General features: G+C 43.2%; 2 protein-coding genes across 2 annotated transcripts in view; one reads left to right on the top strand and one right to left on the bottom strand.

The window, feature by feature from the left end:
• LOC140725661 (uncharacterized) overlaps positions 1–24057 on the bottom strand; it is a 213952-nt gene extending 189895 nt beyond the window's left edge. The window contains exon 1 of the mRNA XM_073041425.1: positions 23886–24057. Coding sequence (XP_072897526.1) covers positions 23886–23942 — 57 coding nt within the window. The 5' untranslated portion in view covers positions 23943–24057. The remainder of the gene's footprint in view (positions 1–23885) is intronic.
• Positions 23469–27192, top strand: part of LOC140724601 (uncharacterized) — a 284720-nt gene continuing 280996 nt past the window's right edge. The window contains exons 1-4 of the mRNA XM_073039025.1: positions 23469–24344; positions 25609–25686; positions 25792–25945; positions 26063–26105. Coding sequence (XP_072895126.1) covers positions 25884–25945; positions 26063–26105 — 105 coding nt within the window. The 5' untranslated portion in view covers positions 23469–24344; positions 25609–25686; positions 25792–25883. The remainder of the gene's footprint in view (positions 24345–25608; positions 25687–25791; positions 25946–26062; positions 26106–27192) is intronic.

Raw genomic sequence — 27192 nt, 5'->3', positions numbered from 1 at the left:
GCAGAATGTGACAGATACGACTAAAAGAAGTTGTCATAACCATTCATGGTAGACATACAATAAAATGGCAGTGGAAGGGCCGAGATGGCCTGTTTCCGTTCTGTAATTGTTATATGGTTATATGGTTATAGCAGAGCTGACTGCCCCTGTGTGAAAACATTATGACTGCTGTCAACATCCAGGCCCGTTGTCTCACAAGAGCTGGCTGCTGATGGACTGGAATCTCTTTACAATCTGGCACACGACACACAATATCCATAGTGCAGTTCAACAGGTGGTGAAACCCACCCTTGAATTGGGGACTTGGGTTTCTTAAATGTTGTTCATGATTCAAGGTGCTTTAGACTGTTTCCACTCATTCTTTCTCTAGGAACAGCTGCTTTGTGTTTTGTGAAGTCATCTGCAGCACCAGGCTCATGATTTAGAGTCACAGAACCATAGAACACTACAACACAGAACTATTATTCTGTCTAGTCCCATCGACCTGTAATCTGGACCATAGCCCTCCGAACCCCTTCCATCCATGTACCTATCTAAATCTCTCTCAAGTGTTGAAATCAAACCCAAATCCATCCTTTGTGCTGGCAGCTCATTCCACACCCTCCGAGTGAAGAAGTTCCTCCCATCTTCCCTAAACATCTCACCTTTCACCCATACCCCATGACATCTAGTTGTTGTCTCACCCAACCTCAGTGGAAAAATGCCTAGCGTGCTTGCATTTACCCTATCTATTCCCCTCACAATGTTGGATGCTTCTATCAAATCTCCCCTCAATCTTTTACATTCCAAGGAATAAAGTCCTCTTTCCTTATAATTCAGGTCATCCAATTTCGACAATATCCTTGTAAATTTTATCTGCACTTGTTTCATGTTATTGATTTCTTGGAAACCTGAATATTTTTTTGCACTAATAATACGCAGAGCTATAACAATAGCAGAAGAAATCAATAGACACGTAACGTGTCAGTAATTGATGATCCCTTCTGCAGCAGTGGTGAATGGTCCTTCATTCCTGCTAAACACATGTTCAGCAGCATCACTGAACACAGGACTACAAAATACTAGCAGTGGTGTCAAATTGTGTTGACTGACATCATCCTCAGCCAGCCCCTCTTTCATCTAGCAGACACTAACACATCTGTCTCAAGAAGGGGTGCAGTCTCATTTGAAACCCCTAACAAAGCCCTTTGCAGTTAACTGGTCAGTGTGAAGCTCACGTTCCTGCCTTTGAATATTTCTCACCAAATGGCAATGAGACCTGCTGTATAGCCAACCAATTTTTCTACTCAGAACCACGTGGCACCAATGCCCCCATTATAGCATTCAATTTTCTGGTTTCTGTCAACTTTCCACAATGGTAGTGGTAAGAGGCTTATCAAAATCTAATTACCATCCAGTAATATTTATTAAGAACATAAAAGAGAATAGGAATTCTTTGGAAACAAGGGGCCTTGAAGTCATATCCCTGTATCAAGTATTAGGATTACAGGAAAAAACAAGAATGGTTTGAGCTATTGAACATTGTTAAATTCAAAATTCAAAGAAAATCTATTATCAAAGTACATATATGTCACCACAGAGAGCCCTGAGATTCAATATATCTATAGAATAATAACCATAACAGAATCAATGAAAGACCATCTAACTTGGGCATTCAACCAGAGTGTGGAAGACAACACACTGTACAAATACAAAAGGAAAGAAATAATAATAACAAATAAAAAATAAGCAATAATATTGAGAATACAAGATGAAGAGTTCTTGAAAGTCAGTCCATTAGTTGTGGGAACATTTCAAAGATGGGGCAAGAGCTTGATGTTTGAGGGGTAGGTAGTAACTGTTCCTGATCCTGGTGCTATGAGTCCTAAGGCTCCTGTACTTTCTGCCTGATTGCAGAAGCAAGAACATGGTATGTCCTTGGTGGTGGGGATCCCTGATGACAAATGCTGCTTTCCTGCGACAGCATTTCATGTAGAAGTTCTCGGGACATCTAGTAACTTCTAAGCCTGGTAACTTCTAAGGTAGGGACATGTTCGGCACAACTTGTGGGCCAAAGGGCCTGTATTGTGCTGTAGGTTTTCTATGTTTCTAATGGTGGGGAGGGCTTTACCAGTGATGGTCTGGATCACATCCACTACTGTTTGTAGCATTTTCCATTCAAGGCCATTGGTGGTTTCATACCAGAGCATGAAACAACCAGTCGATATACTCTCCGCCACACATCTGCAGAAGTTTGTGAAAGTTTTAGATGTTATGCCAAATATCCACAAATTCGTAAAGAAGTTGAGGTGCTGTGGTGCTTAGGAAGTAACATTAAGGTAAGTATGCAAAGTGTTAGGCAGATTAGCGAAAGCTAAATTAAATTGCTAAATGATAAAGATTTCTGTTAAGATGGAAGGACGTCTGAAAATTAGAACAAAGGTGAATGTATGATAGGTTAGGAGAAGCTATAACCCGATACATATTTAAAGGCTGAAAGGCCTCTTTCATGCTGCAATAATCTACTGATTATAATAGCAGAGAGGGAAGGAGGGATTCATACATGGAAACCTTTCCTTAGCCTCTCTCCTGTTACATTAATACTACCTGATAATCATCTTGCATACACTCACTGAAGAGAACCTCTGTTATGATACAGATTTTTCAGTCATATTCACCATCAAAGAAACATCAAGCACTTTCTTCATGTCACAGCTCTCACCCTGATCTGCTCATTGCACTCCAAAGGCAGTGTTCTAGGAAAGGCACACACATTCAAACACAGGAACAGGTGTGAAAAGTGCATTCATTATGATAATTATATCTGACCTATCTTTTTGTTCCTTTTGGAGTCTACCCACATCAAACCTTCCGCAGCATTGTTTCTGAATCAGCTGCACCATCCTGGACTCTAAAAGTTTCTACCTGTTAATATGGAGGTGGCCAGCTTTATTTCAACTGAAGGTTTACTTCTATCACAAACACAGCAAATATCTGGTCCTAACATCAGTAACGCTTCCCAGGGTTTGAGAGATGCCTCACTCACAACTCTAGTCTGTGGCCCAAGCTATGTGTTCTCGGATGTCACTATTTGTTCCAATTAACCCAATGAAAAATCTTCTAGTAAGTCCTCATCCACAAAGACAAGATTTTACACCACTAATTTGATTGAAATTCCATGGTCTAAACGTGCCACAGTAAAGTCAAGTTCCATAATAAACCTTTGGCATTTATTTCTGCAACTTTCCGGAAGCTTGGGGTGCGTGTACACACACACACACACACACACACACACACACACACACACACACACACACACACACACACACACACACACACACACACACACACACACACACACACACACACACACACACACACACACACACACACACACACACACACACACACACACACACACACACACAGTCCCTGTAGGAAAAGTGATGATTTCAGTACATCTGTAGTTTCATTGTAAATTTGATGGGGTGACAGATTTCCGACACAGAAGTTTTGGCAAACAAATTTAACATTATTTGAATGTTAGAAGTGTCAGAAACTTTCAAAAACATTCACAGCAGGTTAAGTCAGAAGGTGGGGCTTAGCTGACCTTTAAAGTGTCCTTTATCTGTTTTGTGGTTAAAAACCCACAGCTACACAATATACCTATAAGGAAGGATTTATCCCATATACCACATGATTTTGATGACTTTATAAAGAAGAAAATGTTTAATGTTGTATGACCACAAACTCTCAATCCCCATCTATTATTACCAAGAATAAAAGAAGCATTATCAAGAGAATGCCGTCCTTTACCATTTATTTCTGAGCCATGCAGTGTCGTGACCAGAGCACATTTTATAGTTTCTTTTAATGTTGAAGTTCAATATCCTTTGAGAAAGACCAGCCCGTAACGATCACCACTGCAAGAACTTCAACAGTACAATGTACACACAAGAGGTTCTGCTGAGGAGGCGTGGTAGCCTAGTGGGGCAGCACAGTAGCATAATGGTTAGCACAATGCTTTACAATGCTAGTGACCCGGGTTCAATTCCCACTGCTGCCTGTAAGGAGTTTGTACATTCTCCCCATGACTGTGTGGGTTTCCTCTGGGTGCTCTGCCCTGTACCTCAATAAATAAAATAATAAATAAATAGATGCTGGAAATCTTGAGCAAACCAGGCAGCATCTATGAAGGGGAATAAACAGTTGATGTCGGGCTAAGGCCCTTCATTAGGACTGGAAAGGAAAAGGACAGAAGCCTGAATTAGATAGGAGGGGGAGATGGAGATGAATAGGAATCTGGGAGGGTATTGGTGGAAGTGGTAAAGGGTTAAAGAGGAAGGAATCTAGTAGGAGAGGATAATGGACCATGGAATAATGGAAGGGAAACCATAAGGAAATGAGGAGATGGTAACCCGAATGGAATGGAAAAAGAGAGAAGGAGGGAACAGGAGTAATGACTGGAAGTTCTATAAATCAATGTTCATGCTATCAAGTTGGAAGCTACTCAGTATGGGCTGATGCTACTCCAAGCTGAGTTTGGCTTCATTATGCCAGTAAAGAAGACAATGAACAAGCAAGTCATAATTGGAGTGGGATTGGTATGGAACACTAAACTGCAATCAATTGCAAGCCTGATGTATAGCCTTTTAGTGCCGAAGTTCAATATCCTTTGAGAAAGACCAGCCCTAGGTAGTCCAATGCTAAATAGAAGAGCCAGTGAGATTGTGTGCGCTGTAGACCGGATGGGGCAGGAGGCGAATTGCAGTGGGGTCCAGGTCCTTGCACATGCAGGAGTTAACTGTAACCATAACTGACATCTCAAAGTACTTCATTACAGTAGATGTGAGTGATACCTGTCGATAATCATTGAGCCAGCTCACTCTCTGCTCTTCCTGGACAGTTGTACAATTTTCTGCCTTTTCAGAGCAATGAGAGGATGAAGATGTCCCTCAACACTCGAGCCAGTTGGTTGGCTTGCATTTTCACTTTCCAGCCAGGAACACCTGACACCTTGCGAGGGTTCACCCTCGAAGGATATTCTGATGTGGACCTCGGCACCAGAGACTGCAGGTCACCACGTGCTGTGGGGATTCACAGATCCACCAGCATACAAGTTGTTCTGTCCCTAAGACAATTGGTGATATTTACAACAGAGTACAAACTCACAGTCAAATGTAAAGAAAAGGCACACAAAGTATATGGTCCCACCTATTCCTGCAATCTAACCCAGAACAGTGAGATGCCAGTGGCCCTTCCTGACATGTACCAGCAGAATTGAGTGAATATGTTCTCACTGTGATTGTGCTGATCAAAGAACCAAATCTGAAGATTAATTTTATGGTCATAAGATTATCAGGTAAAGTTCAAAAATCAGTGTTCAAAGTAAATTTATTACCAAAGTACATATATGTCATCATATACAACCCTGAGATTAATTTTCTTGTGAATATTCACAGCAAATACAAGAAGTTCAGTAGAATCAATGAAAGACTGCACGTAACAGGATGGTCGAACAATCAATGAGCACGAGACAGCAAAACTGTGCAAATACAAAAATAAATAATAAGAAGAAATAATAATGAATATACAGAAGATCACAAAGGGTGTGGTAAGGGTATGAAAGGATGCAAAGAACAACTGATAATAGATTCTGCAATCCTAAAATCAATCTCGGAGGCAAAGCAGAGCACTTTCATATTGTTATATTGACTACCAAAAAGCATTTGAATCTGATGAAGCACTGGCAGACTATAATCACCCTACTAACAACCAAAAAAGAACAACATCATTATCAAAATAAACTCAAGCATTTTTCAAGGCAACTCTCTAGGCCCACTATGTTTTTGTCTAGCTTTAAACCCACTCTCTATTTGACTGAATTGGATGAAAATAGGGTATCAAATCAGAAACAACCAAACAAATTATACCTCGACATACCTTCCATACATTGGTGATTTGAATTTGTACCCTCCCTCGTCAGTAAATCTAAAGCAGTTCATTCAAACAGTAGAACTATGTTCAGAAGGTATAACCATGAACTTTGGTCTGGATAAGAGCAGAAAATTAAATGTACAGAAAGGTTCAATAGAGCTAGTAGAATATAAACCAAAGCAGCAGGACACAACACAACCGATGGGTGAGTATGAAACTTCAGTATTTGGGATATCAGCAAGCAAGGAAAATAGATCATAGTGAGAAAAAGGGAAAACTTTTGACAGAATTTACTTCAAGGTTTAAGAAAATCTGCCAAACAGAGCTCAATAGCAAAAATATAACAAAAGGCAACAAATACTTTCGCTATACCCACAAAGGCATATATTTGTGGCATAATATTGTGGTCTGAAACTGATCAGAAAAATTTACAATAAAAAATAAACTGAAATGAAAGATTTTAGAAAACACTATGTACACATCACTGCACTTAGGTTAACAGTACCAAGGACAGGAGGAGGAAGAGAAATTACAGACATAAAATAATTACACAACAATCAGGTAAAACTTCTAAGGATATATTTTCATCAATGAAAACAGGATTCAGCACTCCACATGAGCATATGCAATTCTGGTAAGTTCACACCACTACTATAACCAAACTTATCATAAATGAAAGCATAACCCAGGGAAATAAAATTATCACTATTGCAGAAAAAGTTAATCAATGGAATCCTGACATCACGATCTGAGCAAACTAGATGAAATGCCTGTCTCAGAGTTGGAGACCTCTTTCCAGACACAGAGGGATTCCTTATTATAATATAGACCCAGGTGGTGAACACAAAAAAAATCAAAAATACATAATAAAACACCAACAAATTCAAGATGATAAATACAGAAAGTGCCAAGGGAAACCAGAAGCAATCCAACACATTACAGGATCCTGCAGCAGTTTAACTCAATCTGATTACTTACAATGGCACAATCAAGTGGCAAACTTCATTCACCAAATGCAAACACGAGGAAATCTGCAGATGCTGGAAATTCAAGCAACACACACACAAAATGCTGGTGGAACGCAGCAGGCCAGGCAGCATCTATAGGGAGAAGCACTGTCGACATTTCGGGCCGGCGTTCCACCAGCATTTTGTGATCATTCACCAAAATCTTGCTTTAAAATGCAAACTTATATAAGAAACCATACGTAACCATAAATAAAAAGCTGATCAGTTTTCAGAGTCTCACAAATTATTTTATGACCAATCCATTATTACAGATAGGACAATTCATATATAACTGTTCACATATAATGTTACAGGATAAATAAGCAAGAACAACTTACTTACTTACTTAATAGATACAGCCATTCCAAACACACACAACATACAGAAATCAGTAGATGAAAAACACCAGAAATATGCTGCATTAAAAGAGGAAACTGAAAGATTCTGGAACATGAACAGGGTATACATTGTCCCAATTGTAATACCTACAACTGATATCATCCCAAATGCACTACACAATAACATTAAACAATTAGATAGATAGATAGATACTTTATTCATCCCCATGGGGAAATTCAACTTTTTTTCCAATGTCCCATACACTTGCTGTAGCAAAACTAATTACATACAATACTTAACTCAGTAAAAGAATATGATATGCATCTAAATCACCGTCTCAAAAAGCATTAATAGCTTTTAAAAAAGTTCTTAAGTCCTGGAGGTAGAATTGTAAAGCCTAATGGCATTGGGGAGTATTGACCTCTTCATCCTGTCTGAGGAGCATTGCATCGATAGTAACCTGTCACTGAAACTGCTTCTCTGTCTCTGGATGGTGCTATGTAGAGGATGTTCAGAGTTATCCATAATTGACCGTAGCCTACTCAGCGCCCTTCGCTCAGCTACCGATGTTAAACTCTCCAGTACTTTGCCCACGACAGAGCCCGCCTTCCTTACCAGCTTATTAAGATGTGAGGCGTCCCTCTTCTTAATGCTTCCTCCCCAACACGCCACCACAAAGAAGAGGGCGCTCTCCACAACTGACCTTGCAGTCAATATTTATGTAAATCCCCAGAAAGCTACAATCATAAACACCACCAGAACAGTCTGAAAGTTCTGAGCAATTGAGAAATGTGTGTTTGGTTATGCTCATACTTCAGGATTTACAAGCTCGAGATAAGAAATAATGAAAATAATAAATATATATTGAGAACACGGGATGAAGAATCCTTTTAAGTGAGCCCATAGGCTGTGGGAACAGTTCAGAGTTGGGGGGAGGGAGTGGAGTTGAGTGCAATGATTTTCAGATCTCACGTTCGATGGTTAAATGTGGAGCAGTTAAGTGCAGCACCTCTAAGGGTCAACGCCATGGCCACGGCCGAAAACGCGACAGGAGAGGTGGAATTCAAACCAGGCTGAAGCACAGGGGGTTGAGGTCTCCTCTACCGAGCATCTTGTTGCCGAATGTACAGTCACTCGAAGGTAAGATTGACAATCTCAGGGCAAATCTCAATTGTTTGTTGCTTTGAGACTTGGCTAACAGCGAACACGCCAGACACAGCGATTCTGACCAGAAGGTTTTATAATTTTCAGAATGGATCGAACCTCAAATTCTAGTTAGGAGAAAGGTGGCGGCGTGTGCTATTTAGTCAATTCTTGTTGGTGCACGGATGTTGGGGTTATGTCGATCGACTTCTTGTTCTCTGACTTAGAACATCTAACAATTGAAGATGGACCTTTCTACTTGCTTCAGGAGTTCTGATCCATAATCCTGACTGCAGTTTACATACCACCAGCAGCCGATTATAAGCAAGTACTCACAAAACTGCATAATGCTGTCTGTAAGTAAGAAACGGCCTATCCTGGCACATTTCAACTTATAGTTGGTGACTTTAACCAGGCCTGTTTGAAGAAAACCCTGCCCATATATCACCAGCACATAACCTGTTGCACCAGAGGTCCCAACACACTAGACCACTGCTACACTTTGATAAGGAATGCCTATTGTTCTTTCCTGAGACCGCACTGTGGCAAGTTGAATCGTTTGACTGTATTCCTACTACCTGCATACAGACAGAGCCTAAAGAGCAAGCTTCCATGGATCAAGACAACCAAGAGGTGGGCACGGGAGGCTGGGGAATGGTTACAAGATGGCCTTAAGTCAGTGGACTGGGCCTGTTCAAGAACTCATCTGAGGACCCGAATGACTACACCAGGGTCATTACAGACTTTATTAAAACAGTTGTGGATGTCTGTATCCACATGAAATTGTTCAGGGGTTTTCCCCAATCAGAAACCCTGGATGAACAATGAAATCTGATGAGAGCCAGATCAGAGGCATTCAAGTCTGGAGGTCAGGAATGCTACAAGAGGTGCAGGTATGATCTCCAGAAAGCTATCTCACAGGCGAAGTGGAGATTCTGGACTGAGATCATCGAGGAATGCTCAACGTATGTGGCAGGGTTTGAATGCCATAAGCTCCTACAAAGCTAAATCTTGTAACAAAGGGGACAGCAGAGCTTTGCTTTCAGATGAGCTCAATGCCTTCTAGGCTCACTTTGATCACCAGAGCGATGAGGAACCATCATGCACCCCCATGTCTCCTGATGATCATTTGGTCTCAGTATCTGAAGATGACGTGTGGGCTGCCTTCAAAAGAGTGAATCCAAGGAGAGCACCCCATCTGGACGGAGTACCTGGCCGAGTACTGAAGACTTGTGCTGACCAGCTGGCTGGTGTACTCATGGATATCTTCAATCTCTCGCTCCGGCAATGTGAGGTACTCAGCTGCTTCACGTAGGCTTCAATTGTACCGGTGCCCAAGAAAAGCGTGGTTACATGTCTAAATGACTGTCGCCCAGCGGCAGTTACCTCCACAATGATGAAGTGTTTTGAGAGGCTGGTGTTGAAGCATATCAGCTCCTGTCCGGGTGGCAACTTGGATCCACTCCCATTCGCCTACGGAAGCAACAGGTCTACAGCAGATGCTATCTCCTTGGCTCTTTACACAACCCTGGAACAGCTGAACAGCAAAGATGCATACATCAGGATGCCCTTTATCAATGTTTAACTTGGCATTTAACAGCATCATCCTCTCAAAGCTAATCAGTAAACTCCAAGACCTGGGCCTCAATACGCCTTTGTGCAATTGGATCCTGGATTTCCTCACTTGAGAACCTCAATCCTCCACAATCTCCATCAGCACAGAAGCATCGCAGGGATGTGTGCTTAGACCCCCCTGCTCTACTCGCTTTACAGCTATGACTGTGCGGTTAAGTACAGCTCCATCACCATATAAAAGTTTGCTAATGACACCATGGTTGTGGGCTGTACCAAAGAGGGTGATGAATCAGCATACAGGAGGGCGATTGAAAACTTAGCTGAGTGGTGTAAAAATAACAGCCTCTCACTCAATGCCAATAAGACCAAGGAACTGATTGTAGACTTCGGGAGAGGGAAACCAAAGGTCCATGAGCCAGTAATCATTGGAAGATCAGAGGTGGAGAGGGTCAGTAACTTTAAAATCCTTGGTGTCACCATCTCAGAGGGCCTGTCCTGGATCCATCATATAAATATAATTGTGAAGAAAATACAACAGCTCCTCTACTTCCTCAGGAGTCTCTGGACATTCGATATGTCATCAAAAACCTTGGCAATCTTCTATAGATGTGTGGTGGAAAGTGTGCTAACTGGCTTCATTATGGCCTGGTACGGGAACACCAATGCCTTTAAGTGGAAAATCCTACAAAAGGTAGTGGATTCAACCCTGTACCATTGAGCACACCTACATGAAACATTGCTGTAGAAAAGCAGCATCCATCATCAAAGATCCTCTCCACCCAGGCCATGCTCTTTTCTCACTGCTGCCATCAGGTAGAAAGTACATGTGCTTCAGGATTCGCAACACCAGGTTCAAGAACAATTGCTACCCCTCAACCATCAGGCCCTTGAACAAAAGGGGATAACTACACTCATTTACTGAGTGTGTATTTATATCTGCATTTGTACAGTTTGGTTATAGTTTACAGTTTACATTCTATAGATTTGCTAAGTATGCCCACAGAGAAAGAATCTCAGGGTCGTATGTGGTGACATAAATGTAAAAAACATTTTACATGTTTTAAAAAACACAGTAAAATACATTTTACTTTGAATTTTTGAACTCTGAATTATCTCGTGGTTCAAGAGCCAGATGGTTGAAGCTGTTCCTGAACCTGAAGGTGTGGGTCCTGAAGCTCCTGTACCTTCCTGATGACAGCAGCAAGAACAGAGCATGGCCTAGATAGAGGGGATCCTTGATGATGGACGCTGCTTTCCTGCAATGGCGCTCTGTGTAGATGTGCTCAATGGTGGGGAGGACTTTACCCATGATGGACTGGGCTGCACTGAGTACTTTTCCATTCAATGGCACTGGTGTTTCCATTCCAGGCTGTGATGTAGCCAGTCAATATACTCTCCACCACACATCTATAGAAGTTGGTCAAAGTTTCAGGTGACATGTTGAATCTTTGCAAACTTCTAAGAAAGTACAGGTGCTGCCGTACGTTTTTGTAATGGCACTTACATGCCGGACATAGAACAGATCCTCTGAAATGATAACACTGAGGAATTTAAAGTTTCTGACCTCTCCACCTCTGATCCTCCAATGAGGACTGGCTCTTGGACTTCGACTTTCCTCCTCCTGAAGTCCATAATCATCTCCCTGGTCTTGCTGACATTGAATAAGAGGTCCTAAAGATTATGGAGGAGATGTTGTTGCCAATCTAAACTGACTGGGTTTGGCAAGTGAGGAAATTGAGAGTCCAGTTTGGTATTGAGGCCAAACTCTTGACGCTTAGATTAGTTTTGTGGTGACAACAGTGGCTAATGAAGAACATTCTGATATTTGTATCTTTACTGTTCAGATGTTCCCGGTCTGAGAGAAGAACAAAAGAAATGGCTGGGAGCCTGTTATGGCAGTAGGCAAACTGGAGTGGATCCAAGTTGTTTCTCAGGCAGGAGTTGACATGTTTCATCACACAACAAACTGCATCACAGTGGAAGTAAGTGCGACTGGACAATAGTCATTGAGGCAGGTTACCACATTCTTCTTAGGCACTGGTATAAGTGAAGCCTGTTTGAAGCAGCTGGGTACCTCAGACTGCTGAAGCGAGAGGTTAAGGGAATTGGTAAAGACTTAGCCTGTTGATCTTTAGGACTTGGCCAGGTACCCTGTCTGGGCCAGATGTTTTCCATGGGTTCAACCCCCCGAAGGACGCTCTCTCATTGGCCTTGGAGAATGAAATCATAGGTCTGTCTGGGGCTGTGTGAGTTCATGAAGGTTCCTCCATGTTTTGATGGTCAAAGCGAGTATAAAACACACTGAGCCTATCTAGGAATGAAGCCTTGTTGTCACCCATGTTGCTTTGGTTCACTTTGTAGGAGGAGATAGCATTCAAGGTCTGCCACAGTTGACGAGCATTCCTCACTTATTCACAATTGGTCTGGAATTGCTGTTTTGCGTATGAGGTGACTTCCTGGAGATCACAGACTTTCCTGTTTTCTTATGTCAGTGCTCAATACCACAAGGGTCTGCTTAATGTCAGCTTTTGGTGGTCAGTAAACTGTGGTCAGGATCATGGAGGAGAACTCACTAGTTAAGTAGAACAGTTGGCACTTTATCATTAGATGTTTCAAGTCAGAGGAACAAGAGAATGACAAGGTATCTGAATCTGAGCCTCACCGAGATTTTATCATAAAACACAGACCTCCCCCCACCTTTTGCCATCAAATCAGCAGTTTGATCCATCCTGTGTATTGAGAAGCCCTCGGGGTTTACCAACATGTCTGGCATGTCCAGAGAGAGCCATGTCTCCGTAAAGCAGAGTGTACAGTAATTCCTCATTTCCCTCTGATACAGCAATCTTGCACTCAGGTTCTCAGTCTTGTTCTTTAGTGACTGTACATTTGCTATCAAGACGCTGGGTAAAGGAAGGTTCATACTCGCTGTTTTAGCCTGGTTTGAAGTCCTCCCCTCTTCTCTGCCTTTTGGCCATGGCTAGGTACCTTCATCCGCTTAAGGATGCAAACCTGCAAGATTAAGAGCCAAGTCCAACGAGCCCTTCAGAAGACTGTCAAATTGCTGGATCATTAAGACAGTTCAAAAGTACACTACTTAAAGGGAAATTACAGGCTGCAGATTGCAGTAAGAGAAGTTTGGAAGAAGTATGTTAAGAAGTTTTATTAACTGCTTGCAACACTTTGCCAGCATTCACTTCCGCCACAAAGGTACGTAATTCGGCTAATTGGCTCACCTCTATCATTCGATTATGGCTGATTTATTTTCATTCCCATTCCTCTGCCTTCTCCCTGTGACTTTTAACTCCTTTGTCAATCAAGGACCTATAATTATCCTGTCTTAAGTACACCCCATGACTTGGCATGCACAGTACTCTATTGGAATAGATTTCACAGATTCACCACATCTGGTGAAGGAAATCCCTCTTTATCTCTGTTTTCAAGGGATGTCCCTTAGTCTGAGGCATTGGCCTCTGATCCTAAACCCTGCTGTTCATAGAAACACCTTCTCCATGCCCAGTCTATCCAGTATCTTGTAAGGATACTTACTGTGAGCACGTAGGTTTCCCCCAGAGACTTTGGTTTCCTCCCATATTCCATGGACTTACAGGTTGGTAGGTTAATTGGTCACGTGGGTGTAATTAGGCAGCACAGGCTCGCTGGGTCAGAAGCACCTGTCACGTGCTGTATCTCCAAATCTATATCTAAATCTAATTCCTTCCTTAGATATGAGGCCTGAAATTGATCACAATATTATGCTCCAACTATTCAGAGTTGGAACTTCTCTGGAATTAACTCACCACCTCCATATTTATAAACATTACATCCACGCATAATTATTCTCTGTGCTGTTATGAAAAATTGTTGGTTGTGATACGTTGCTTCCAGTGCTAATGCCACCAGTGATCTCCTTATGTTATTAAGAAATTACTAGCTTTCATTATAGCTGGCAAAATCTAATATGTTAATTTAGCACATTAGTGAACAGGAAATCTTTGTTTCTTGGTTTGTATCAGATGACCAAAATGAGAGCCAAATTTAAATTCATCAGATATGCATCAGAAAGAATGCTATTATATAAGATTGCTCCACACACAGTTTGCTAGAAGAACTGAGCAGGCCAGGCAGCATCTCTGGAAAAGAGTAAACAGTCGACGTTACAGACGGTACTTCCATTGTACTCTTTTCCATAGGTGCTGCCTGGCTCAGTTCCTCCAGCATTTTGTGTGTGTTGTTTGGATTTCCAGCATTTGCAGACTTTCTCTTGTTTATGATTTTAAGAATGCTGAGAGGATTTCAAGCATTTTTCTGATGCTGTTTATTAAAGTAGCTAAAAATATATAAATTAGAGAATGTAGGAAATCCGATTACTTTTAAGTGATGGATTCACTGAAGAGTAAAGGAGAATTTGTGAATGGTGCATTGGAAATTACCCCAGCAGTTGGAAAAGTGGGCCTAATTTTCCATTGAATAAACCCCTCTAGTACAATCTTATTTAAGAATTCTTAGAAATTGAGCACTGATTACAAATCTCCAAACTTGGCAGGTTTAACAAATTCACCTTGGTATCAAATGAGAAAGTCATAGAAAAGTACAGTGCAGAAAACAGGCCCATTGGCCCATCTAGTCTGTACCGAACCATTTAAACTGCCAGTCCGTGAAATCAATGCTGCTTTGTCTCATTTCTATAGTCTCCGTGTCCATCTCCTGATACTGTAATTACAGTGGGGGGGGGGTAGAAGGGTGGGTTGGCAAGTTTTGCAGACAACACAAAGGTTGCTGGTGTTGTAGATAGTGTATAGGATTGTCGAAGATTGCAGAGAGACATTGATAGGATGCAGAGGTGGGCTGAGAAGTGGCAGATGGAGTTCGACCCGGAGAAGTGTGAGGTGGTACACTTTGGAAGGATGAACTCCAAGGCAGAGTACAAGGTGAATGGCAGGATACTTGGTAGTGTGGAGGAGCAGAGGCATCTGGGGGAAGAGTTCACAGATCCCTGAAAGTTGCCTCACAGGTAGATAGGGTAGTTAAGAAAGCTTATGGGGTGTTAGCTTTCATAAGTCGAGGGATAGAGTTTAAGAGACGCGATGTAATGATGCAGCTCTATAAAACTCTAGTTAGGCCACACTTGGAGTACTGTGTCCAGTTCTGGTCACTTCACTATAGGAAGGATGTGGAAGCTTTGGAAAGGGTACAGAGGAGATTTACCAGGATGCTGCCTGGTTTAGAGAGTATGCATTATGATCAGCGATTAAGAGAGCTAGGGCTTTACTCTTTGGAGAGAAGGAGGATGAGAGGAGACAGGATAGAGGTGTATAAGATATTAAGAGGAATAGATAGAGTGGACAGCCAGTGCCTCTTCCCCAGGGCACCACTGCTCAGTACAAGAGGACATGGCTTTAAGGTAAGGGGTGGAAAGTTCAAGGGGGATATTAGAGGAAGGTTTTTTACTCAGAGAGTGGTTGGTGCGTGGAATGCACTGCCTGAGTCAGTGGTGGAGGCAGATACACTAGTGAAATTTAAGAGACTACTAGAGAGGTATATGGAGGAATTTAAGGTAGGGGGTTATATGGGAGGCAGGGTTTAAGGGTTGGCACAACATTGTGGGCTGAAGGGCCTGTACTGTGCTGTATTATCCTATGTTCTATGTTCAAAAGAAAAATTAAGATCTTCCCCATCGGCTCCACTTATGGATTACCATTCTGATCTTCCAGAGGACCAATTTTATCCCTTGCAATACTTTTGCTCTTAACATATCTATAGAATCCCTTAGGACTCTCCTTCACCTTGTCTGCACAGACTAGATGTGCCAAAGGGCCTGTTCCTGTGCTGTATTCCTCTATGACTACAAGCTTGCTCCTCTGACAAATCCCGCTGACTATAGGGTGGTCTAGAATATATTCTGCTCTCTTCTGCACTCGTTTTTTTATATTTCCTATTGTAACATAGTAATTTTTAATGTATTGCTGCTACAACTTTCATGACATATGTCACTGATAATAAACCTGATTCTGAAATTTGAACAGGTTGGGTATGGATTCGTTGGGCCAAAGGGCCTTGATCCGTGCTGAATTGCTCTAGGACTACGGCGTGCCATTTACCGGAACCATACGAGTTCCTTACAGTCGGATAGCGGATTATTTGAGTTTACTTGTAACTCGGGAGGGTTGCAGGTTTTAGGGAAACAGAAGGGATTACATTTTGAGTTCTAAAACAATTTTAAAATCGTGGCGTTGCCCTGCTGAGAGCCAATGACAGCTCTCTGCACATTCAAACCGAGCGGGGGTTTAGGCAGGGAGCTTTGCGGGCTCAGACCCTGTCCCTCCCGCGGCCACTTGAGGATCAGATCATCCTAACAGAACAAGATTGAGAGAGGCAGCTGAACGGAAACGGCCCCTTAATTTAAACACTGTCAGGCCTGCTGCCAAAATACAGAGAGGGAAGGAGGGAGCCGGAGAGGGGAGAGCCTTGCAGGGTGTCTGAGAGGCGGCGACGCTAATCCTGGAAGCAGGTGGAGGTGGTGTGACTGTGACTGTGACTGTGGTCTGTGCAGAGTTAGCTCAGTGGCGTTTGTAAAACCCTTCGCGGCAGCGAGAGTACCCTGGATTGGCCGAAGCTAACTTCTCCGAGCTGCGGGAACCGTGTAAAAATAACCGGCCCTAAATAAGTCTCCCAAAATAAGAGAGCGTTGGAAGTGAGAAGCGGGAGAGAGGAGGGGCGTGGATTCTGATTTCATGCCGACAATTTGGATGTTTTTTTTAAATTTTCAGTACATAATGCGATGATTTAGAGCCCATGGACCAGCACAACCGTTTAATTTCAATGTGGACACGTGGAAAGGAAAACAGTGTAGTCTATGACCCATGTGCAATCCCATACCACTCATTTTGTCCTATTGAAAAATCTCACAATTACTCACATAAATGCACCTGTCTTTAAGTGGGCATATGGATGAACCACAGGAGCTTTAACACCTGTCCCTACATCTCCCTCACAACCACCCAGAGCCCGAAACAGGATTCAGCTTGGTCGCTGTATGAGTTCTGATTGAAAGGCAAAACATTTTAGTCCCTCCAGGTCGAGTCAGTGCAAATCTAATTGATTTATTCAAATCTACCAACCAAATCAAACATGTGGCCTGTCAGTCAACCCTCAGCCTCAAGATGCCCCTTACTAGTTCCTTTCTCTGAACCTCGACCCTAACTTCTACAGCGTGGATAGTTCTAACCAAACCACAAGTACTGGTCCACCTCCGACTAATAAGAGCGATAGGCATATGCCATCTCCCCTCCAAGTCACATGCTGTCATCAAAAGATCAAATATCCTGCAATTCTACCTTTGGGCATTGTAGAAGTGGATTCAACACCATCAGCATCTTCTGGAGGAGTGCAATAAAATGCTTTTTTTCCACAACTGTGCCAATAAACAATAAAATAAATTTATACACAGTATCTTCACATATGTGATCACAATCATTTGTGTACCAGCCCATGCCCAGTTAGTTCAACATCAGGATCTGCATATTTCATGACTGTGTGACATCCTAAGATGCTTCAAAAGGGAATCATAAACACAAGAGATTTTGCAGGTGCAACACACATAAAATGCTGGAGGGGCTCTGGTAGGCCAGGCAGCATCTACGGAGGTGCAAAAACAGTCGGCATTTCTGAAGAAGGGTCTTGGCCCGAAACGTTGATTGTTTATTCCCCTCCACAGATGCTGCCTGACCTGCAGAGCTCCCAGCATTTTGCGTCTGTTGCTTTAGAAGGATCAGAATCATTCCCAGGTTTAATATTGCTGGGAAATGTCGTGAAATTTGTTGTCTTGCAGCAGCATTTTTTCCCATACATAATAAAAACTATCAATTTAAATAAAGAGTGTAAATAAAAATAAATTAAATAAGTGTAAATAGAAGAGAGAAAAAAGCAATGATTTTCAAGAGACTCTCTATAGATCCACTACTGATTGAGCTGGTAGTGAGGATCCTTCTTTGCCTCTAGTTGACATCTGCATAGCATCGCTACAGGTAGTGCAGATGTCTCACAGCTCCGGCGATACAGGTCTGACTCTAATACGTGGTGCTGTCTTTGTGGAGTTCACACTATCTGCAGGACGCTCCTGATTCTCAGGTTGCTCAGTGGAAGGGGCTACTCCTCGTGTAGGTAGCTGGCGGGAAAATCAAGGAATTGCACGAAGGAGTGAGGTTTGCTCTCAGACCGACCCGCTACAGACCCGATGGGCTGAAAGGTCTCTTTCTATGTTGTAAGGAGGCATGAATACACAGCAGTCTAAATATCTGAAATAAAAGCAGCGGAATTCCTGCTACTGCAAAGGCTGATTGTGACAATTCACACATTTGAAGATCTGTAATCCAGAACCGGCTAGGAATTGAAATCAAGTTGTTTCAGTAAACAAGAGCACTCCCATTCATCCAATGTCTTTGAGTACTCGCCAGCTACTAAATGTTCTATTCATAAAAAGGATAAACTGTCTTGTCCCTCCAAACATAAACATCAACAGTGGAAGATTTTGTCGACAGCGGCATTCGATTAGTAGTGATACTCTCATCACAAACTTCACCAGGATTACTTGACTCAAGACATCATCTATGCCTTAATCTATACATGGACAGAAGAGTTTGATTCAATGGGAGAGTGCCTGGCCTCGACACGATGGGCGTGCTCATGGTTATCAAATCTGGGTTCCATGGGAATTAGGGGAATTGTCTCCACTGGTTCACAGTAAGATGGATTTAGTTTCTCTCATCTCCCATCTCAGATACAGGTTATCACTGAAGTGCTTTACATAACGCCACCTAGTCCCAATCATTTTCAGTGGTTTGCAATCACTAACTCAGAATTGGCGACTTCCACTGCACACTACCAGTCAACGCCTCTTCAGAAGATGAGCAGCACACACCCCGTGAAGAAAACCATGAAGAACATTAATGCTTGGTCTGGTAAACAAGAAATAGCATTTATATCCGTGTCCAATAAAGCCTCCACCACCTATCTTTAGCTTCAGTGGCATTACCATTGTTGAATCCTTCATTAACAACATCCTGGAACTCACTATTGGTGGGAACCTTAACCAGACCAACATACAATCAGGTTGGAGATGATACCCTATGTCAGCAATTTCTCAGAGCCTTTTCGTCCGCTACAAGGCAAAGTTTGGGAACGTGACTGAATGTTTACCATTTGGACTACTGCACCTCCAACGTGCAAGATTCACCAAACTCAGGGCAAATCTGCCTACTTGATTGGCATCCCTCCTACAATATTAAACACTACCTGCAAAGCACTGCTAATATATCATGGCCCATCAGAATCACACACAACAGTACCTCACCAACGCCTGCACCTGTAAACATTGTCACGAAGAGGGGCAGGGGCAGTAAGTGTATGACCATTAATCTAATTTTGTTCTAAGAGACGACTTGGGCATATTTTACCATGTGTTAACTGACAATGCGTTAAAATCTAGGAACTCACTGCTCAACAGCAGTGTGGGAATATCTCCACAGCATGAGCTGAGGTTCATGAGGGCAGCTCAACACTACTGTAGGTCTTCACAAATAAAAATGGCACCAGGCATTTTATGTTTAAGGAAAACTGTAACAACTCAATTATTGGAATACAAACTCCAAACACAAAGTGCAGGAAAAAACTTTATGTAGTTATGTCTTCACATCAGATCAGCCTCTTAAAGTGAACCCCAACTCAATGTCAGTGGCTACAAATAATGTACATTTCCACCCATTACATTACCCTGCAAGGCTCCCCCAGAATTCACTAAAACCGGCATTGTGAACCCGTCCGGAGCTTGGATGAACTGCCCGGCTCGGGTCCTATGTCATGACGGCAGGGGTTTACTCCTCTTGTCTATGATAAAAGTCTTTCCTCTCCATTCCAAAATGCAGAATGGGCCTACGGGAACGTTGGTGTACATCATGGTGGACAAAAACAAATGAAGCAGAACAGGAACCCGAGTCAATATGCCATGATGGGAGGTAGGAATAGGTGCAAAGGAATTGAATTTACTGAGGAGGGTGGAAGGCTGTTGGGAAGCTGACCAGGTGATCATGGCATCAGGAATAAAATCACCTGGCACTCGTAACAGCTGCCCGTATACCAGTTCAGCCGCGGATGACTACAGGTCCTGCTTTGGAGCTGTTCTGCACCCCAGCAGAACCCATGGGAGACGATCATGCCAACCCTCATCAGTCAGAGAAGCCCTCAGAGCAGCATGTAAGGAGCAGGGAAACCACTAGCGCTGGCCATTGTTCTGTGGGTCGTACGCTGTGTTGTGATGTAGCCTACCACTGAGATTCTGGGCCATTGCAGCCGAGAGGTCTGATATGAATTGGGGACTGGAAATATCAGAAGGGGTGCCAAACCAAGCAACCCAGATGCAATTGAGTGCCCGAGCTACATCTGTGGCCATCGTTGATGCTATAAGGATGACCTCTGGCCACCTGGTGGTACAGTCACCATGGTAGGGAGGTGCACGAAACCACAGGAGTGGGGAAGAGGACCAACAAGTCCACATTGTCATGTTCATCTATCACTCGAGGACCTCAAAAGGTGCCAATGGAGCCTAAACATGACGGTTAATTTTTGCCTACTGGCACCCCACACAGGCTGCAGTCCATCAAGCACCTCTTTTCTAAGGCTGAGCCACATAAACTTTAGTGCAACCAGATTCTGTGAGGCCTTCCGGACTGGATGCAAGAGGCCATGTATGGAGTCAAATACAGTTCACCTCCAGTTTGCAGGTACTATGAGGTGAGGGCAACTGGTTGAGGCATCGCACAGGAGAGAAACCTCAGCTTCCCCTAACTTAATGTCAGCCAACTGCAGGCCCATGACGGCTGTTGCATAAGCCTGAACCTCTGGGTCAGTAGCTTGGCTGGCTGCCGTAGTCAATCCCTATGTGTATGGCTTCAAAATTTGGCCACGGCATTATTTTTTCCCTCAGTATGTTGTATATCAGTTGTGAACTCTGATATGTAGGCCGGTTGGCGTTGCTACCATGTAGACCAAGGTTCTGATAGTTCGGCCATCACATTCACAAGGGGTTTGTGGTCAACAAATGCAGTGAAATGGCAACCCTCTAGAAGAAAACAAAGATGGTGGACAGCCAGATAGAGACCGAGAAGCTCGCGGTCAAATGTGTGGTACTTCCTTTCAGAAGAATGGTGCTGCCGGCTGAAGAAAATGAGTGGCTGCCACATACCTCTGACCAACTGTTCAAGCATAGCATCTACAGCATAGGCTGAAGTGTAATGGCTATGGGTGCATTGGGGAGCTGCCGTGCCAGTAGGGTTGCTTTAGAAAGAGCTTGTTTGGTGTCTTCAAATGATCAGATCATGTCCCCTAACCAGTCAAGCACGTGATTAGGGGTATTGCCTTTAAACACACCAAACAGGGGAAGCATAAATTCAGCAGGAATGAAGTGGTGATAGAAGTTCAACATGCCTAAAAACTCCTGTAGATTTTTGTAGTGCAGGGCGGTGGGAAATCCACAATCGCGGCTACCTTTGTTGGGAGGGGTTTCACACTTTCTCCGGAGACACGATGGCCGAGAAAGTCAATGGTTGACAACCAAACTAGCATTTAGAAGGGTAAATAATCAACCCATGTCAGCTTAAGCACTTGAAAAGTATGCAGAGATGAGATACATCTTCGGCTTTGGATGCACCGGCTACAGGTAGGCCATCCAGTCAAGTATATCTTTTAATACAGAGTCCATCGGCCGTTAGAAAGCCTGTGCTGCAGTTTTCAGCCCAATTGACAAGCACAGAAACTTAGAAAGGCCAAACAGGGTTTTCAGCTCTTTTGGGAGCACACAGGCACCTGATGGTAGCCTCTAACTAGACTGACTTTGGAGAAAGTTAACTTTCCAGCAAAATGTGCTGTAAAGTTGGATATCTGGGACTGGGTAATGATCGTGGGTGGTGGTCTCATTAAGGCGTTGGTAATTACATGGGCGGCAACCACCATTGGACTAGGGACCCTATGGAGGGGTGAAGCCCAGGGGCTATTCGACTGGTGTACAATGCCAAGTCTTTTCATGTTGTCAAACTCAGCCTTCATGGAACCAGCTTTTCTGGGTCCAGTTTACGTGCTCGGACTGGTGGGCCAAGTTGTGGGAATGTGGTGCTCGACCCCATGTTTTGTGACTGTAGTGGAGAATGTGGGCTTGGTGAGGTCTGAGAATTCACCCAACAGTTGAGTAAACTTGATGCAAAGGTGTATGCAGTTGACAGAGTCATTGTGGGGCACTTAATGGGGGAGCAGTGTAACGACCCGAAGTCCTTGGCATCCGTAAGCCACAAGTTTTTGTGATTGACTAATAGTCCTCCAGCACGCAGAAAATCTGTACTGAGCAGAATTCTAGCCACTTTAGCCAGCTTGAAGTCCCATGTGTAACGTCCCCCACTGAAGCAGAGTGTCACCCGTGGTCTCCCATAAGTCCAGATCTTGCTGCCACTGGTGGCCTCTAACGGGGTTTCATCGCTCTTTGCCTTCTCATCAATAGTCGATGCTGGCAGCACACTCACTTGAGCACCCATCACCCTGAAATGGTGCCTGTAATGAACAGTAGAGGTCCCTGGCAGCTGGAACCCACAGTGTTCACAGACCTGTTCTGAGCAAGGCGGTGTGAACTTTCTAGTGTTCCTACCAAAGTGAGTGTGGTGAAAACACAGGCACAGGTGTCCTTATGCTGGGTGCCTTATTGAACCCGGCTTATTGAGGTAGAGAAAGGAGGAGGAATGATACACTGCTGCCTGGCTGAATGTAGACGACCAGCCATTTTAGCAAGCTCCCTATTGGTGCAATAGCGAGGGCTATGCAACCTGAATCAGGCATTTACTGCAAGACTTCTTTAAAAATAAAACAAGGACGGTGATTTCCCGGGAGAGGCAACACGTGGTCCATTAGCTTGGACAGTTTAGCATCGCAAAAGCTGGGCAAGACAGCAAGTTTGGCATGCTCAGACTCCGATAGTCCAGAAGTCTGTAAAAGGTGAGTTTTCAGTGATGAGTATTTACTGTGTTCAGGCGGGTGTTCCAGTGGACTCCCCGCTCTCACAGCCGTGCGGCTGCTGAACAACGGTCGATGGCGGAGATTTCTCTCAGAGCGAACTGGGCCTCAGCTTGTACGAACCAAGCGTAGGCATTTCATCCCCCGAACTCTGGCAGCTTTAAAGCGACTGCAATGGCCGACCTGTTCAATAACTCTGGAATGGGTCATCCATGTTGGTTTTCACAAATAAAAACGGCGCGAGGCGTTTTAGGTTTATGAAAAACGGTAATAACTCATCTATCGTACTCCAAGCACGGAACCCAAAGCGTGGTAAGAACTGTACGTAAACACGCCATAACGTCAGACCAGCCTCTTAAAGTGAACCCCAACTCAGTGACGGTGGCTGTGATATATGTACGTTTAGTTACCCTACACCACCGTCTGAGGAGAATTTAGGGATCCTTCGTAAACACTAGCCTTGCATCAAAGTACGAATACGTGATTGCAAAATCAAAAGCAGTGCAATACCCAGTGTTACAAATGTAGCATCCTCGCAGCGGACAGTAACTATGCAGACTGCTTTCAGAGGCAATTATCCCCTGTTTATTATGATACTATCTGTCTTGTATCTGACACTCACCAGCATACAATTCCCCTTGTATGTCGTTCGGGTCTCTAGGCCTTGGCACACTACCCCTCGTATCTGAGAAACTTATCACAGCATTTCGAATTACTGCCGGCTTGGCGCGCGATACTTGCTCGGCTCAAGACTGGGACGTTTCGATTTCCTGCCTTCATTAATTAGCCAATAGATATTTGCCCTTGTCGACATCCACCTGCAGAACATCCCCGAGAAACGGAGGAAAGGGCACTCACCGCCTGCGCCAGAGTCAGAATGGACAGTGTCAGAACCGCACAACTGAGGGCAGACATTCTGGGGGTCAGCGTCGAGCCACTCTCATTATGATCCGCTCCCCAGAGTGGAGAGACCTCCGACTGTCTGAATTGAATCGTCGAGCTACGGGACTGCACAATTTCTTCACTCAGATGTAAGTGCCCCGCCTCCATGAGCCGCCGGGACTCACTAAGACTAACAGAGTTCCTCCAGCATTTTGTGCGTGTTACCTGGTTTTCCCGGTGCGGAGCGACGGAGGAACATTTCCAGTGACAGGGAGGCGTAACGGCTTCAGAACTGAGGGGTTTGCCGGAAGACCCGGCGACCCTTGTCAAGCTGGACGCTGTTTCTTTCTCAAATTCTGCGCAGGAGGTTTGCGGGGAATGGCAGTGAACCGGGATCTCAGCTCCCAGATCGTCGAACGGACGCCGCTGCATCCTGTAAGTCATTGATCTGTACTATACGGAAAACAGGTCGTTCGGCCCATCTCCTCCATGCCGACCAAGTCGAGCTAGTTCAATTTGCCTGTATCTCCCGAGTATTTCCCTAAATATTTTCTACCCGTATACCTGTACGGATGTTTTTTAAATGTTTTAGTATCAGGATCTTGGCGGATTTAAAGAGCCATAAGACCCATAAGATATAGGAGCAGAATTAGGCCATTTGGCCCATCAACAGCTCCGCTATTTCATTATGGCCAATACATTATTCCTCTCTGCCCCAATCTCCTACCTTCTCCCCCATCCCTTCATGCCCTGACCAATCAAGAATCTATCAATCTCTGCCTTAAATATTCGTAAGGATTTGGCCTCCGATGCTGAATGTGGCAAAGAATTCCACAGTTTCACCTCTCACTAGCTAAAGAAATTCTTCCTTATCCCCGTCAAAAGGACGCCCCTCTATTCTGAAGTTGTGTCCTCTTCCACCGTAGGAAACATCCTCACCGTATCCACTCTATCAAGGCCTTTCACCATTAGATAATTTTCAATGAGGTCACCCCTCATTCTTCTGAATTCCAGTGAATACAGGCCCGGAGCTATCAAATGCTCTTCATATGACAAACCTACAATTCCTCGAATCATTTTCGTGAACCTCCTTTGAACCCTGTCCAGTTTCAGCACATCCTTTCTGGGATAAAGGGCCCAAACCTGCTCACAATACTGCTTTTATAAAGTCTCAACGTTACATCCTTGCTTTTATATTCTACCCTTTTGAAATGAATGCTAACATCGTATTTGCATTCATCACCACAGACTCAACCCATAAGTTAACCTTTAGGGAATCCTACACAAGGACTCCCAAGTCCCTTTGCGCCTCAGATTTAAAAAAAAATTCTCTCGATTTATTTCTTTTGCCAAAGTGCATGGCCATACACTTCCCGACACTGTATTCCATTCTCATAATCTAAGTACTCTGTAGTCTCTCTACTTCCCCGAAACTACCTGCCCCTCCATCTACGTTCGTACATCCACAAACTTTGCAACAAAGCCACCAATAGCCCTGCTCTCTTGACCAACACACTTGTCATTTATCTCCCTGGAATGTTTTTTTTTACTGTTCTGAATCTTTTTCAGCCACGCTGCAGGATCTACATTCCGGAGCACAGTATCATAAATTTTATGTCACGAATTTTAAAAATAATTACCGATCAATTAATTTTGTTTTTATTTTGTAATAATTTGCGTTTTTTTTTTAAATTTGTAGATTTCTATATACTACGCGCATGAACGGCACTCATGAAGTAAGCGGGAGCACGCAGTTATTCGGGAAGTGGCAGCCGAGGTACCAAAAAAGTGTTCTTGTTTACTTTGTCACAGGTTGTGTTATAATCAGGAAATGTTTCTTTATGAATGACAATTGCTATTTTCTTCTTGCTTCTTTTTAAAGGTTTTTTAAAAAAAGAAACCAGAGGTGTAAAGATTGTGAGAGACTGCAAATTCCGGGAACCAAGAGAATCGAGGAAAAGACGGCTGATTTGAATGGCGCTGACCGGAGCCATCCACACACCTTTTCTTCAGATCATCTCTGCCAGCACTCTTCGGTGAGGAGATAGCTTATTTTTACATACATCTTATTTTGGATATATATTAATTAATTATCGAACTTCCGATCAATAACTTTTAATAAGCACTATTTTATTTTTTCCTTAACTGAACAGGTTACTTTTGGTAGAATTCGTGTTATTCTGGGGAGTTCACGGGGTAAGTGAACGGCAGAACAATCCAGTGGGAATAATGTACGATTAGATTGAGTTAAGACTAAATCACATCTCGTGCTCATAAAATATTCAGCAAAGGTTTAATCTGCTTTGCAGCCATCACTGTAAAAAGGAACCTTTTGTTTGTTGGCTTTTATTTTTTTTAAAGGGTTCACATTGGATATAAAGTAAAATAAACAACTTTGACATTGAACCTATTAGTAATGTAAAATTGTTCTCATCCAAAACTATCCTTAGCAGGTATCCTAATGGTCATGAAGCTTCATTCACTCCTCTCCTCTGACCAATATTAGCTCTGTATCCAGGAATTCAATTTAAAATTCATCCATTACTTTTTAAACTCCTGGTAATATCTCTTAGTTCCTTTCGTTAAATCAGTCCTGTCCATTATACCTGAAATCCATGTAATTGGTGCCTCTCGACAATCCCAAGATTTGAGCGCGCGGCTTCTTCCCCAGTCTTCCCCTCTCTTCCCTCATCAGAATTACTCCTTAAAATCTACCCCACTGACAGTGTTCTAACATTCATTTGAGTCTTGTGTCAAACCTCTCCCAATGACATTCAAGGTACTGTAAATTATTGTTGTTTGTTGTTTTAATCCTGAAAGAGGAAAGGTGGTTGGAATTTATTGCTGAGACAATCGCAGATCTATTCATATGAAATTATGCACTGACATAACTATTGAACAACAACAATTGTCAATATTAATGCAAATATGATAGTGATTTGTTGGCTTAATGCTTATATTTGGAGATAGCTGTAAAACGGTCTGACAAATGTGTTGAAATGTACCTGGAGATGGTGTAGAATATTGTACCTTGTTCTGGAGTTTAATTCTAGTGTAAACATTATACTCTTCTGAATTCTTGTGGGGGTAGCACGCACCTGTGGCTCAGATCATTGAGAAAGCTCTTTAAAGTGTCATGAGCACGTAGAAAGATTAATGCGTTTTGTATTTGAATATTGTACTCTTTGCAAGATACTTGTGGTTTTCTATATCTGCCAGGTGTTTTTGAGCCTGGTTGCACGCAACAATGTACCTGCTAATGTACCTGCTGTTCAGATTTTAT

This window comes from Hemitrygon akajei, chromosome 3, assembly GCF_048418815.1.
Source record: "Hemitrygon akajei chromosome 3, sHemAka1.3, whole genome shotgun sequence".
Lineage (NCBI taxonomy): Eukaryota > Metazoa > Chordata > Chondrichthyes > Myliobatiformes > Dasyatidae > Hemitrygon > Hemitrygon akajei.
The sequence above is the reverse complement of the archived record's forward strand: the minus strand, read 5'-3'. Positions and strand labels throughout refer to the sequence as shown.